This window comes from Gopherus flavomarginatus, chromosome 7 (genome assembly GCF_025201925.1).
Source record: "Gopherus flavomarginatus isolate rGopFla2 chromosome 7, rGopFla2.mat.asm, whole genome shotgun sequence".
NCBI lineage: Eukaryota > Metazoa > Chordata > Testudines > Testudinidae > Gopherus > Gopherus flavomarginatus.
Genome location: NC_066623.1, coordinates 74,080,872 through 74,096,535, shown reverse-complemented (window position 1 = coordinate 74,096,535; position 15,664 = coordinate 74,080,872). Strand labels below are relative to the sequence as shown.

Genomic DNA, 15,664 nt, shown 5'->3' with positions numbered 1-15,664 from the left:
CTCTCCTTAAAATCTGGTATTTTTGATCAAATTTGAAGGTCCAGTTTAGAAAGACTTGCTTGAAAGAACTTTACAATTGGCTGATAGATAACTTTTCTTCTCTTGGAGACTTTGCTTTTGGGCAAAGTGTTCTTCAGTATTTTTCATGCTATATAAGTGATTTAGATGATCCCCTGTACTTTCAGGGAAGCAGCAAATCAAGTATGTGGTCAGACACAAGACTAACTTCTTGAGAATGTCTTTTCAGTTGTTAGCTCAGTGAAAATACGTGTTTTAATGTAGAGTTTTGGACCAAGAAAAACAAAGGGTTAGACTATATGAAGAACAGGATATAGCATTCTCAGTGTTTTCATCACATATAAATCAATGGAATGCCCTCATCCTGTATCCAGTCTCAAGAAAACAGAAATAGGAGAGGTCCAGAGAAGGGAAACCAAAATTGCTGAAGGCATGAAAAAACTTTCCTATGGAAAAGACTGAATCTGAATCCATTGTTTAAGTCATGGAAAAGGCTCTGCCATCCCTGTCCATTGTGCCACTAGAGAAGAACCTCAGAGTTACGAACACCAGAGTTATGAACTGACTGGTCAACTACACACCTCATTTGGAACCAGAAATATGCAACCAGACAGCAGCAACCCCCCAAAACACCCCAGCAAGGATATTACTGTGTTAAATGTAAACTACTTAAAAAGTGTTTCCTTTTTTAAAAAATATTATAATATATAAACTCTGTGTTTTGTTTCATTTAAATTAAGGTGGCTAAAAGCAACGTTTTTCTTCTGGATAGTAAAGTTTCAAAGCTGTATTAAATTAATATTCAGTTGTAAAGTTTTGAAAGAACAGCCATAATGTTTTGTTCAGAGTTACAAAAATTTCAGTTATGGAACAACTTTCATTCCTGAGATTTTTGTAACTCTGAGGTTCTACTGTACTCAAATACTTTGTAGTTCTATAACTTTTGTACAAAGATGGGGGGTGATTGTTCCATTGCTCAACCACCCTCCTGGAGGACCAGTAGGCTGCTTTTAGTCTTATCCCTATCCTTTGACCTGTCCAATTTGCCTGGCCCTATCAGTAGTTTTAAACTACTGCGAGCATAGCTGTCAGGGTCACTGGAACACAAGCCTTCACTCTACATCAAGGTGCAGTCTCCAAGGAAAGATGGAAAGACTAAGAACTGTACGTTTAGAGTGGAGAGAAGAGGGGACATGATAGCTGTGAATAAAATAATGAATGATAGAGAACAAGGGGACATACAATGAAACTAAAAGGTAGCATTTGAAAGTCCTAAAAGGAAATCCTTCTATGCATTTCAGAATTAACCTCTGGAACTGTCAAGACTGATTTCCCCATTCTAGCACTTTGAGTGCAGAAGTTGGGGGCCCACAAAGCCTCTAAAAATTAATACTTGCCACTTTAGGCTTGTATTAAATTCCCAAGGTTACAGCTTTTCTCTGACCTTAGTTTGATAGATGCTGCCACCACTCAAGTGCAAAACCGCTTTGGGAACCCAGGAAGGCAGGCTTGGGAATTCCTTCCTGTGGGGTACCCTCAAGCCCTTTCATCCCTCCTCCCCCAGGAAGAGCTGAGAAAAGGGGGAGAGGAAATCAGCTGTTGCCACCAGCTAATTAAACAACATGTGCACAAACCTCTTAAGATGCACAAATCCAATTATCTTTGTGTAATAAAAAAAAAAAAAAGTAAATTTTATTAATAAAAAAAGAAAGTACATCTGGGAACTTAGTCTTCTGCTAAATTTAAAAAAAACTACAAGAATTATGTGTCAGGAATAGCTCTCTTGAGGTCTAGCTTAAAGGTTACAAGCAAAACAAAAGCACCTGGGGTTAGCACAGAGGAATCCACAAGACAAAGAAATAAAAGGGATAAACCTAATCACGTCTTCCTAGACATTTCCTGATCTACTTACATATCTGGGGTTTTAGATGAATAGTTTCTGGGTATGATACTGATGATTTTTTTCATACCTGGCCCAAACTTTTCACAGCGTAACTGCTCCCTGTCTGCCTCTCCCCGAGAACAGACAGACAGACAAAAGGGAGTCTCTGTTCAATTTTAAAATGTTCTAGCCTTCCCATTGGCTCTTTTGGCCAGGTGTCCACTCACTTCCTTTTATCTGTGCAACAGTGAGACTTTTTAACCCTTTACAGGTAAAGCAGTTAGAGAACAGCTACTAAGAGGTATTTTATAGCTACTAGCTAGCTGGGCATCCATACAAGGTAGCTACCCCACCCCCCTTCATTTATCACAGGAACTCATTTTCACATTGTCAGATTCCAGGAGCTTTCCAGAATAAAAAAATTAAAAATGGATAATGAAAATATTCTTGGTTACATTAGCTAGAATAAAAAATGAAGGCTATAACTCCTCATTCTTCAGGCAGTCGCTTTCTGCAAGTGTTTAAGGGGAAAGTACCCTGATGAGCAGTTCAATATTTGTACACTGTGGAGTTTCTTGCACCTTCCTCTTAAGCATTTGGTATCGGCCTCTGTCAGAAGCAGAATATCTGATGAGATTTCATTTGATAATGTAATTCCTATATGATATATTTGAGACTAGATTTACCTATATTCTTGAGAAGATGAAACTGCAATCATAAACCTTATAGCCTATAAAAACCATTTATTAAAGGGAACACTTACATTTTTCTTGGCTCAGCTGTCTTAAAGTTCAAAAAGTAAGTAGTACTTCTTGCTATAAAACTGATTTGAAGTGTATTTAAAGTTAGCATTTCTGTGATGCCTGATGCCTAAATCATCATGGTGAAAAGTAACATTTTGAAATTGGTAGTGAATATATTCAAATCTATGAAAGCAGTTTTCAGTTTTCTCTAATAGATTTTTTTTTTTAAATCAGTATTTTATGGTGAGACAGTATTTAGGATGGTAACTTCACAATTCTTGCTCGCATGAGTATCCATGGAGCTACTTAAAGTAAGGAAGAGATTGTATGATTGGACCCTTAGTGTGTAAATTTAAACATTGATATTAAATTTGTCTTGCTTTAAGACTGATTATTTACTCTGATACTGGCTTTCCATATGTCCAATATATCACATGCCACTTCAGAAAAAGCAGTAAGCTCAAATCTCAACTGTAATTCACTTCTCAAGTGTATTTTACTCATAGTAAATTGCTTTGCCGTTTCCATCTGAAAATTTTTCAGAACAAATGAGTATAACTTTTTCTTAACCACTAAGTAAGTGAGGTGCTGCTTAAAGTGCCAGACTGACAGTTCTGGAAACAGAAGTTCTCTGTTAATTTACAAAAGCTGTGGCCTGATTGGAAGCAGGGCAAGTTTTCCCGCTTTTTCCCACCCGTGCATTGCAGCCCTATCTCAGGAAATCCTCTGTATGTAATATCTGTAGTGTAATGAGTAAGCTAAACAGAGAAGCTGTTGGAAGGACGTGTTACATGAAGTAGTTGGGTTTTTGAAAAATAACCAACTTGTGCATGCAGTTGCATGTCCAGTAAGTTAATTGCACAAGAAATGGCCAAAGGACAGAAAAGGCTAGAGTCTTAAAGGTCTTCTGTGTTGCTTTTTTTTCCCTTCTGATGCTGAATATAAACATAATTTTGCCAAGGTTGTGATCCTGTAAGCTGCTGTTTGCATGTTGGCCCCACATATGGAGATCCATTGATTTTACTGGGCCTCTACGTAAGGGCAGAGGTCTATCTGTGTAGAACAACTTGCAAGATTGGGACCTAGAGGTTTAGTTAGTACTTAACTCTCTTCTACTCTGTCTTTGTGCTAACCTCCAATGTGAAAAATGAGGATTCTTTCTAGAGAAGGTAGCATCCGGCCCCTGATTTTTTTTTTTAGGCCCCACCCACGACCTTACTTGGTCAATTAAAAGTGTAATTCAGCTCTCTCCATAGAATGAGTTTTACACCCATTTTAGCTTATGGAAATACTAATGTAAAATACAATCACTGGTCAAATGGAGCATTATTAGAAGATACAATGTTTAGTTTTCTTTTTTTGTTTAAAAACCTTGGTGTTCAATGTAGTTTTCCAAACGTAATTAAGAAAGTTATATTGAGTATTGCATTTTGAAATGAGTAAATTTTTATATATTTTTAGCTGTGGAGAATGTTTATAAAAACCGTGAGCCTGTCCCTCACATGAAGGCAATCTATTTCATCACTCCGACCAAGAAGGTTAGTATTTTTAAGGGAAAAACTTTTACTTAGTTTCTTTTTTTTTTTTTTTTGGTAGTACAGAAAGCTTGAAGCACTAAACCATCGTAACATTACATAGTGAGCTATTGCAAGGCTGCTATTCAAAATAATGGCTGTAGAAAAGAGTTGGCTCTACTGGTACTAACAGAAATGTTCAGAAGAGACTGAATCTCCAATTATTAAATCATTTTCAATCTATTACAATATAGCATAAGATTTTCCTTCTCCTCTCTGTTTTCTTTACTTCCTCAAAGCAATCTTTTGTACAACTTCTATAGGTGAAAATATTACTGATCTTCTTTCATTGTTTTGTCATCCTTGGGCTGGACATATATAAATATTATAGTTCAGTGTTTACATTCCCATGTGACTGACTACAGTATTTCTGATTTCATACTGATCAATAAAAACATGAACTTTTCAAAATTATAGCCCAAGAAAAGTTTGTTCTAAGGGCAGGCAAAATAGACACGAATGACAGTTATTTTCTTTATAGTAAATTACAATTTAGCATTTTTATCTTAAGTCTATAGATGGTCTTATAAATGACTTTGTAAGTAAATCATCCAGCAAGTACAAAGCAGCTTATGTCTACTTCACTGACTGTAAGTAATTTTTTTTGTTGAGTTTGATAATGATGAATGTTTAAAAGTGGTTGTCAGTCTTATCTTGGTACTAACATATTCTAACTTGGTGCATATTTTAAATATTAACTACTACACTAAGATGTGAGGGGAGTTCTGAGACTCATCTTGTTTACCAGAGTTGAGAATTTAAATTGAGTTGTTTTAAAACAACAACAACCCATAATTCTGTCTTTGCCTGTTAATTATGCTGTAAGGCATTGTAGCCAGAAATGGAAAGCCACAGGATGTGGAATTAGAGTTTCTGTCCAGTGTGGCACTGTGCCTTCTTCTTTCCCAGAATAAATGACATTTGCATTTTATGCTTTCGTTTTCAATGTTACATGTTTTGGTTTTATTTTTATAACATGCTAACTCTATTGGTGTGCTATAGAATGTAAAGGAAGAAGCTTTTGAGCAAAATTATGAGGTACACAAACATATAATCCTGTGTATAAATAACACCAAAAAATGACTCTTAGGATGACAGTTTGCTGTGCTGCAAGGACAGTGGTTTGAAGTTTGATTATAGTTCACTTACTCACTAAACTCAGTTTTGAGCTGGCCTCCACATGCTTGTAGGGGAGTAAGGAAGTGTAAGGTGCCCTCTTAATTCCTCTGCATAGTCTTCTTGCATCATAAATTGCACACAAAGGGAAGAACATAGGTACTCTCTCAATCTGTGCACGTGTGGGAACTAAGGCTGCACCCCCTCCATTATCAGTCAGCACAGCTGACACAGTGTGGAGAGGGAAATAAGCTGTGCTAGGAAAAGGACACCCATACTCTGGGTGTCCCTAACCTCTGACTGCCAGAAGCTGGGACTCGATGACAGGGATGGATCACTTGCTAATTGCCCTGTTCTGTTCGTTCCCTCTGAAGCATGTGGCAGACCCAGTATGGACATTCTTATGTCCTTATATTCAAGTTTAACTTAATTCCCCCACGGGAAGCAGACACTGAATTTTGGCTGCATCAGTTTGGTCCCTGGTCTACTCCTTGGAGCTCTGCAGCTACACACTTCCCCTTACTCAGGCCAGATTATAAGACACCTGTCTATATCTTAAACAAATGCAGATCCACTACTAGACTACCCTTCCCCCCACCACACAACTACATTCTGCTGTTTGACTTATGATTTGTGGTGTCACTGTTCTGTCTTTTGTGTGTGTTTTTTTTATTATGCTGTTGTGGTAGAGCAGGGGTCGGCAACTTGCGGCACGCGAGCCAATTTTTTTTTGACATGCTGCTACCTGCTGGGGTCCCGGCCCCACTCAGCCCCCCCCGCCCACCGCTCTCTTCTGCAGGGACAAGAGGCAGAAGCTTGGTCCTGCCAGCAGCCAATCTGCCCCCTCCCCCACTTCTTACCCCAGCGTGCTGCCTTCCTGCACCGCCACCTCCTCTCCTTCCCTGCGCCAATCAGCTGATCGCCCTTGTGAGGGGGAGGAGGAGTGGAGCTGCAGCGCGCTTGCTGCTCCGGGAGGAGGCAAAGAAGAGGTGGGGACGGATGGGGCCCTGAGGAAAGGGGTAGAATCAGGCGCATCCCCTCCAGCCCCCTGCTGTGAGCCATTCATGGCGTGCACACACACACACACACACACACACACACACACAGCCCTCTGCCCTGACCTCTACACCCCCTGCTCTGACTTCTGCAGCCCCACACATACATACCTAGCCATCCTACACCCTGACTCCTGCACACCCTCACACACCTTCAGCCCCCATTCTGACTTCTGCAGCCCCATGCCCTGACTGTTACACCTCCCCCACATCCCCACCCCCACTCTGAGCACCAAACAGGAGCTTCTGCACACACACCCCCCACATTCCCACCTGCACCCCCGATCTGGGGTTCTGGCTGCCGGCCCCTTGCCAACCGGGGTCTTGTAGGCCCCGCTCAGCCCATTGCTGAACTAGGTAACGGAACCTCAGTCCAGCAGTGGGCTGAGTGGGTCGGCAGCGTGAGATCAGCATTTTAATTTTAAATTGAGCTTCTTAAACATTTTGAAAACCTTGTTTACGTACAGCAATAGTTTAGTTATATAATACAGACTTAGAGAGAGACCTTCTAAAAAAGTTAAAATGTATTACCAGCACGCAAACCCTTAAGTTAAAGTGAATAAGTGAAGACTTGGCACAGTACTTCTGAAAGGTTGCCGACCCCTGGGGTAGAGCTTAAAACACCTTAAACTGTTAAAAATTAAAAAAATGAGAACAGTACAGAAACTTTCCTCTGAGATACCTATTACGGTAAATTTCCACTGTAGCCTTGTGTTTTCCAGCATATTATTGGGTGAAATGTTCCCCAGAGGGCATTCCATACCCTTCATATGTGTGTTTCGTGGTAGCCCCAGAATTCCAAGGTCTGCTCCTTTCTGACTGTAGTTGACAGAGTTCCTTGGGACCAGCCAGCATTTTGTAGTGAAGGTTCCAACTTTATAGCAGCACTTTTTAGCTTCAGTATATATTTCCCCAGTGTCCTTTACTGATTTTTTTTTTTTTTTTTTTCATTCCTTGTCAGTCTGTTGTCTAAAGCATATCTTTGTATTGCTTCATGGGCAAACTGCTCTATCTCAGAAGAGTTGCCAAACCAGCAGCAACAATTATTGGGGCTTCATTCCCTGTTCCTTTCAGTGCTGCTCCATGCTAGTCATCTGCGTTCTTGACATATTTGAGGCTTTGGCCCTAGCTTCTTGGTATAATATCTAGATATGCCAACAAACAGCAGGGCCTTTTTAAGTATGTTTGGAGTACTTAATAGCCCCTCTTGTTATAGAAGTTCTTCATTGACGCACCATGTTCTTAGTAGTCTTAAGGTTCCATCACTTCAGTTCACTTTCTGGGGATTTACCAAGATTTGGCTATGTTCAGTGGTTAGCACATGGTTCATCAGTGCACTGTGGTGCTATGCTGTTCCCTTAGTTGCCACTTCACTTGCAAGAAAGAGGAAGGTAGATATAGCAGCTGCTTCAGAAGATAACTCAGTGCAACATGGTGGATGTGCCTATGTACTGTTCTCAGATATCCCCCTGAGCCATCAGGCCTTACCAGTGCCTTTAAACCCCTTCTGATCTTGAATAAGACTTGTAGTTGGCTCACCCAGAAAACCTCAAAGGCTTTAGTAAAAGTAAAGAACAGAATTTAGCTCCTGTGCTGGGCTTTAGGAGTTTGCTTTGGTGCTCACTTCAGTACAGGTCCAATCAGAGGCCTTACAGCACATCTTCTTCACTTGCATTAGTTTGTGAAGTTTATGGAAGAAAACTTCTGCCTCGTTGCTTAGTCTCTCCTCCAGAAGAAACTCACATCTGAACACCATCTCTGATAGGGCTTGGACACAGACAGACATCTGGTTTGGTGATATGTTTAGTGACACGGTCAATGAGAGCAGCTGCCTCTGGAACATGTACTTGCAGGTGTAAATGTTTATCAGCCTTCCTATGGAGGTTTATCAAGCTTGAGGCCTGTTGAATGATGAAAAGAATCTCTGTGGGGAGGAAAGGGAAGTGAATCTGACAGCCCTAACAACCAATGCTATCCTTGGTTTCATTAGGTTTGTTGTACAGTCCTCTTTCTCTTACTCCATCAAGGGAACCAGGGAGAAGGAAAAGCTGATACAACTAAGACTGGGTTCAGGCATTTACTGATGAGCATTAAAAGTCAATGAGTTCTAATCTCCCTTTTCAAATGTAGCAAGAACCTTTTTATTTTTTTTTTTTTTTTGAGAAGATTCTGGGTGTCTAGTGAACCTAGACCAGGCATTCATATGGGAAGACATTTATTTGTTGGTGACTTTGCTTATCCTTTGGTGCTACAAAACTGGCTTCCTTACAATCAACATTTCTTCCATATAGAGCTGCTTTGTAGTTGAGCTATTTTTTTTTTTTTTTTTAAATGGAAGATCTTTACAAGTTGCTGCCGCCAGGAAACTGAACAACCTTCAAGGCCTGGCGGTCTCTTGTCTGTAGGCTTTTAGTTAAAATAGGCTCTAGAACCCTTAAAATCCACTTCAGTTTTTGTCATGCAACACTCCTACAGTAGGTTCTGATGTTCCAAGAGAACCATGTCTGAATAGCTGTCTGATTGTATATATCCCTGTTAGATGTTGACAGACCTGCAATTTAAAGGTTTGTCCATGTATCTCATTTGAGAGAGACCCATTTTGGCTCTCTCTCAATCTACGTCTGTTCAAGGAATTTGCTAAGAATCCATATGGTCTTATCTGCGCATATTTACCAATCATTGCTTAAATTCAGCTTCTAGACAAGAATCCAAGTTTAACCTTTGTTACAGAATATATTTCTAAAATAGGTGCAACCAAACTCTTGTCTCTCCTTCATATTTTGTTTGGGGATGTGAATTGCCCATTTTGAGGGTGTAGGAGATGGCTCTCAATCTCCTTTTTGTAATATTTAGGAGGTACCTTGCTATTCACATGAAAGAGGAGAGAAAACATACACATAACCCTCTTGTTTTTCACTATTCAGGACGTGGTACATTACTTTTTCTTCTCATTGTTTGTTCCAGTATCTCTCTTAAATTTGTTAGAAATCTTTCTCAGGCTTCGGTGTCCAAAAGTTGGAATCCACTGGAAAGAGAAGTACCTGTAACTCTTCTCTGATCCGAAACCCAGTGGATTAATACCACTTTTCTTTCCCTTTGGGAGGGTTCTATAATATTTGTATCCATTAATAGTGATTGACTCTTGTTTCAGCCTCTCTTTTTTGAAAGGACCTGATGATGGAATTCTGTAAGCCATGGGCATGTTTCTTCTTTCTAAAAGTTCAGAATTTTCTAGTTGGGAGAGTTCCTGTCTGATCACATGCTGGAACCACAGACTAATATGGTAATTCTCTGAAACAAATCTGACTTTTAAAGAACAGGATTAATAAATAAATGAGGTTTTTGTGTTGCAAATTTTAAATGTGAATGAATTAACTGAAAGAAATACAAAATGGCTTCATAACCTTTAATCTCTTTCCCCAGTTTGCCCTGACAGTCTCTTTAATAAAATGAAGTCCTCCTGCTCAAGGGCTATAAGAAGGTGCAAAGAAATAAATGTTTCTTTCTTTCCATATGAATCTCAGGTAAGCTTTAGTCTTTATATTAGCATAACTCCAGAAATTATAGTGCATTTTATAGTTCTAAGTGTTGATTTATCTACTATAAAGTCCTGGAAATGTAGCTGGCTTTTATTTTAACTATTTTTTTCCGATGTTGTGACAAATGGTACACAAAGCTTACCACCATTTTGGCTTGCTTCCAATGTATTTGCAAGATGAAAACAAATTGTTATTGCTATCAAAGATTTATTTTCAACTGTCTTCATTGCATGACTGGGTTCAGTTGACATGCAAAGCTTTTGTCATTCAGTGCAGCAAATGAGGTCTGGCTTGTTTTTAAGCAATGTCAAACTGCACTACTCTCTGTCTTGCAATTGTTACCCTGACATGTAAGTAGATAGGATTAGTTAGGACCCCAGAATCAACTACTCGTTGAGAGATGGGAATTCAGCAAGATTCTGAAAGCAAAGAAGACATGATATGTTTAAGAATAGTAATATGAAGACATGGTGAGGATAATCACCAGCTAGAGTGAAAACCACCAATGAAAGAGGCTGAAAACTGTCTAATAGCAGATTTGTCACTCATGCACTTCATATCAAAGAAAAACGAGATGAAATATTACATCGATACTGGCCAAGATAGGGAAGCCCACAAGGCCAAGAACCCTTGTTCCACTGTAGGAAGTTATAGAAATGTCTGATTGTTCTTCTCACATTACTTTTCCCTGTTTTCGGTGTACCTTCCCTTTCTCTGTTATGTGCCACACTGCTAGGGTCACAAACTCTTGTACCCCAACTGGTACATGAGTGTAGGAGAGGCTCTTGCCTCCTATTGTTTTCTGTTAAGGGAGCTTCCTGACTGAAGGACCACTTTTTTTATTGGGTGAGTTATGAGGTTGTAGTAATGGAATGAGAATCTTCTTCCTAGTGTTGACTTGCACAATGGGCTTTTATCACAAGTGTTTGTCAAAGGTTGTTTTTATTAAACTGCTTTTACCAAAAAAAGTTTTTTAGTTTTGATGAAACATCTGCACCCAAAGTCAACTGAGAGCTGTGAAAGTGTTTGTGGTATTGTGGGATTTCACTATCCTGGTCCTCCAGAGAACCTCTATCTGAAACTGATAAATTGATAATTGGTTTTATAAAAAGTAAGCAGAATCCATACTCCCCTTCCTTTTTAGCTTTTTTTATGCCTTAGGATCAGGGAACCCTTGAGGTCTTTGTGAATCAAACATGCAATAAAGGGCCTTTTTGCTTGCTTGGCTGGTAGATAAGAATCTCCTGATGACAAGTATCAGAGGGGTAGCTATGTTAGTCTGTGTCCACAAAAACAGCGAGGAGTCCGGTGGCACCTTAGACTAGCAAATTTACTTGGGCATAAGTTCTTTTGTGGGTTAAAAACCCCACTTCTTCAGATGCATCGTCTCCTTATGACATTCTCCTAAGCCAAGTTTGCATGGTGATAGAACTGGGTAGAGTCAGACTTCCTCCTGGGGCAGGTTTGAATGGCCATGTTCTGCAAGAAGGAAATAAGCAAGCATTTTGCACCTTTATCTGCAGAGGGAATTCCTATTTGGAATTTGGCTACATAGCTACAGAGGTAATTTTAAGTTGTCAAGAGAGCCTGTTGATACAAGGATTGTGTGAATCTCTGGCAGCAACTTGCTTAACTGAGGAGCAGCCAGAGAGTGGTTTTTAAGGATCAGAAACAAGTGAAATCTTTTGCTGAAGTTTTACAAGTATATGTATATATTTTCTCTCTCCCCTTCCCCACTCTGTCATAACTGTCCTACTCAGATCTGAACCTTAAAGTTCAGAACATGAGAAGCTAGCATGAAACCTCCAAAGTTTAATTACCAGCTTAGATCTGATAGCGCTGCCACCAATCAGGAATTTTAGGGCCTGATACCCTCTGGTCCCCCCCCAAAACCTTCCCTGGGGAACCCCCAAGACTCAGATGCCCTGAGTCTCACCACAAAGGGAAATAACCCACTTCCCTTCTCCCTCTTCCCCTCCAGGTGTTCGCTCCCTGGGTTCCTGGAGAGAGATACAGATTCAAGCTCCGTGAATCTAAACAAAGGGATTCCACCCTCCCTGCTTCAAGTCCTTGAAACACAAGTACCAAGAGATCAAATCTCTCTCCCCCCTCACCCAGAGGGTATGCAAAGTCAGGCTTAGTAAATCTAACACACAGAGATTTTCCCCCTCCCTTCGTTTCTTAGCCTTAACCAGTGAAAAACACTCAAACAGGTCTTAAAAAGAAAGATTTATATAAAAAAGAAAGAAAAAGGACATAAAATGGTCTCTGTATCAAGGTGACAATATACAGGATCAATTGCTTAAAGGAAACAATGAATAAACAGCCTTATCCAAAAAGAATACAATTTAACACATTCCAGCAACTACACACATGTAAATACAAAAAAACAATATAAACCTATTGTCTTACTATCCTTGTACTTACAACTTGGAAACAGAAGATTAGAAAGCCTGGAGATAGAAAGATCGCTCTCAGAGCCGAGAGGGTCACCGAACCAAGACAAAGAAAAAAGAACTCACACCCAAAACTTCCCTCTGCCCAGATTTGAAAAAGTCTTGTTTCCTGATTGGTCCTCTGGTCAGATGTTGTTTGTTACCCCTTTCCAGGTGAAAGAGACATTAACCCTTAGCTATCTGTTTATGACACACCCCGACTATAACTTCTTAAATTTATGTCAAATTGTGGGCCTAAGGAGGCTTAACTGTGTCCCTTTTATAATCACTTTGGCATTGCATTGTATTGTATTGCTCCATGCCGGATATTGGATGGTATTTAGTTCTGACTGCCTCAGGTTCCTCCATCTGTACAGGTAGTGAGCCGGTTGAAATGTAGAGTAATGTCTGTAAGGGAGAAGAGAAAATAGAGAGTAATAGAGGAAAGGAGAGTGTGAACAAGAAACGAAGATGAGCTCAAGAGGACAGCGAAAAAGAAAGATGGGGATTCAGATCAAAATAAAATGGTATCATTAGGCAATGTTAGCTTAAATATATATTTTTCCTTGTGAATGCCTTTTTTGTTACAAAATAAGGTCCCCACCCCTGTGACTGTTCTTACACCAGATGTTCTTATTTCTAAAGAAATGTACAATGCTAAGCTCTTTCGTGTCTATGCTTTACTTAGGTATTTACTCTCGATGTCCCAGATGCATTCTTCTGCTGTTACAGTCCAACTGTGGAAAAGGCAAATGGTAAAGATGCCATCATGGAAGCAATGGCTGAACAAATTGTTACATTATGTGCAACTTTAGAGGAAAACCCAGGAGTAAGATATAAAAGGTAGTGCAGAATATAGTGTTAAAAATATGTTGGGTTTTCAGTGTTATGACTTCCTACTTGCAGTGCTGTTTAGAAACAGCAGTGTTCGGTCTTCTGATATGCTTTTAATGAAGACATAATATTTCATCCTTAACTATAATTATGATATTTGTTGATATGAGTCCACGTATAGAGTAAGTGTGGTGCCGACTGTTTTTGCTTATCTTGAGCATTTGACAACTCTTTTTGTGTATAGTCAGTCTTGGTGCTTTTGTTGCTAGTCACTTGCACTTACTGTCTCATTTGCTAGTGTGATGTCATTTTCATATACTACTATTTTGGGCGGGGGGATAGCAGGGGGAGGGGAGGATTTGCATGCATCCTGTTCCCCAGGTTCTGCATGAGTGTTTTACCAGTAACCTAGCAACAGAACTTCTGTTACTAAATTTGAGCCTGGGAGAATGTCTCCTTTTTCTGGGATCCCTGCATGGATTTGGGAAGCAACAGGAGCCAGAGGAGAGGGGAAACAGCTAAGGTCTGAGATCTGGGGGGGGGCGCTAAGGAGCAATCGGAGCAGAGTCGAGAGTCCCCTCCCCTTTCTGAACCCCTCCAGAGAACAGGAAGCAATTGATCCTTGGGGGTCCAAGAAAGTTCCCAACTTCCATTCTCCCAGAGCCCTTTGCGAGTCATGGGGAAGGATTTAGACAGCTGCTGTTGGGGTGGGAAATAAATGTGCTCAGGCCTGCCTCTCTCTGTTTCAAGCTGCCCAGTCTCTTTAACTGAAAAGATGATTTAAAAAAATAAGCAGAAAAAAAATCTTATAAAATTAAAATTTGAAAGTTTAAAAATAAAGCACTTTTAAAGTGTACTATACAGAAACTCAATTAAAAAAATTAATTCACGTTGTCCCTTTAGTTTTCATTCTTTTCATTGTGCCCAGTGCGGTGTAGTGAGTAGATATTCTGAGCTGTAGCATTGAATTTGAGCTTTTTATGGATGTCCATCTCACTAGTAATTTTAAATCTATTTTGGTTGTTTTTAATATTAGTGGTTCTGCTCAGAGATAATTACAGTACAAGCCCAGACCAGCTGGAATGGTGCCATTTATTTAAATAGTATTTCATTTTCTGGTAAAATAGTTAAGCAAAAACTGTCTTTTAGCTGCTTAGACCTGAAGAAGAGCTCTGTGTAAGCTTGAAAGCAGAAGTTGGTCCAATAAAAGATATTACCTCACCTACCTTCTCTTTAGTAGCTACTTTACTTTCTGGAGCCAGGAGGTCTGACTTTTTATGTTTGAACACATGCTTAAAGTTAAACATGTGTTTAAGTATTTTGAGTGAGGATGCTCTTCTGAATCGGGGCCTAAATGCATTTAAAACTTCTCAAGCATCTTTTCTTTGATATTTTCTGATCAAAGGCATAATAGAAATGCAGATTATTAAATTTCTCTACCACTTCAGCGTACAGTCTCAAAAGTTATCATTTCTTATAATATACTAAGAACAAAGTACTAAACAAGTTTTGTGTTTAAATAGTAAATTTAGAAGTAGAAAAAGTTTCCTGGTTGTGTTTTTGTGTGTGATAGACATTTGTGTGATTACACAAATTTTCAACAAGCAGCATTCTTTTACAGTTAAATGCTTAAAGGATTTTGACAGTTAAATGATAAAACTAAAGGCTGTTTATAGCATCTAAACTAAAAATTACTATAAATCTGAATATTATATGGTGTAACATGTTATTTGTGATTAGCTTTGCAACTAGAATTATGGAGAGAAACACTGAAATTTTTCACTTAAGTATTTCTGCAACCAGAATTGAATAACCATCCCATTATTATTATTTCACTCTTCTTATTGACTATTGTACATGTAGGTAAGACTTGTTATCCATTATATTAGCTATCCATTTTGGTCTTGCTTATATTTCTTTAAAAAACACCTGTGTACACTTTGTTTTGAGTACAAGATAACAATTTAGGGCTTGATCATACAGAGATGTGGGCTTGATAGGAAAATAAGAATGAAAATTTCCACATGTTTACAGGGCTTTGGAGCTGTGCTCTGGCTCTGCTCCAGCTCCAGGCAAAAACTTGCAGCTCCACTGCTCCGGAGCAGCTCCATGCTCTGCTCCAAAGCCCTGCATGCTTAAGTGTGTTTTTTTAGGAGTAAGCTCTTAAGCTGTTTTATGTCATCGTTGAGGGAAAGTACTGTAAATTTGTGTTATGACAAAAATGTTTGAAATGTTTTAAAATTAAGTAGGAGTTCTGAAACTACATGTGTTTGAAGATAAGTAGATGCATAATAGAACACTGATACTAAAAGGTCTTATAACAGAAATTTAGTAAACAATATTTGAGACATTTTTCTTTTTTTCCCTGCAGCAAGCCGTTGGATAATGCCAGCAAACTTGCACAGCTAGTTGAAAATAAGCTTGAAAACTACTATAAAATTGACGAGAAAAGTCAAATAAAGGTAGAG

General features: G+C 39.2%; 1 protein-coding gene across 4 annotated transcripts in view; it reads left to right on the top strand.

Annotated features, from left to right (window-relative positions):
• Window positions 1–15,664, top strand: part of STXBP3 (syntaxin binding protein 3) — an 83,634-nt gene that overhangs the window by 49,599 nt on the left and 18,371 nt on the right. For 3 of the 4 annotated variants that reach the window (XM_050963459.1, XM_050963457.1, XM_050963460.1), the window contains exons 4-8: window positions 4,105–4,181; window positions 4,729–4,807; window positions 9,812–9,912; window positions 13,051–13,205; window positions 15,568–15,658. In XM_050963459.1, coding sequence (XP_050819416.1) covers window positions 4,105–4,181; window positions 4,729–4,807; window positions 9,812–9,912; window positions 13,051–13,205; window positions 15,568–15,658 — 503 coding nt within the window. Of the gene's footprint in view, window positions 1–4,104; window positions 4,182–4,728; window positions 4,808–9,811; window positions 9,913–13,050; window positions 13,206–15,567; window positions 15,659–15,664 lie in introns of those variants that run through there. The other variant, XM_050963461.1, reaches the window with a different exon arrangement.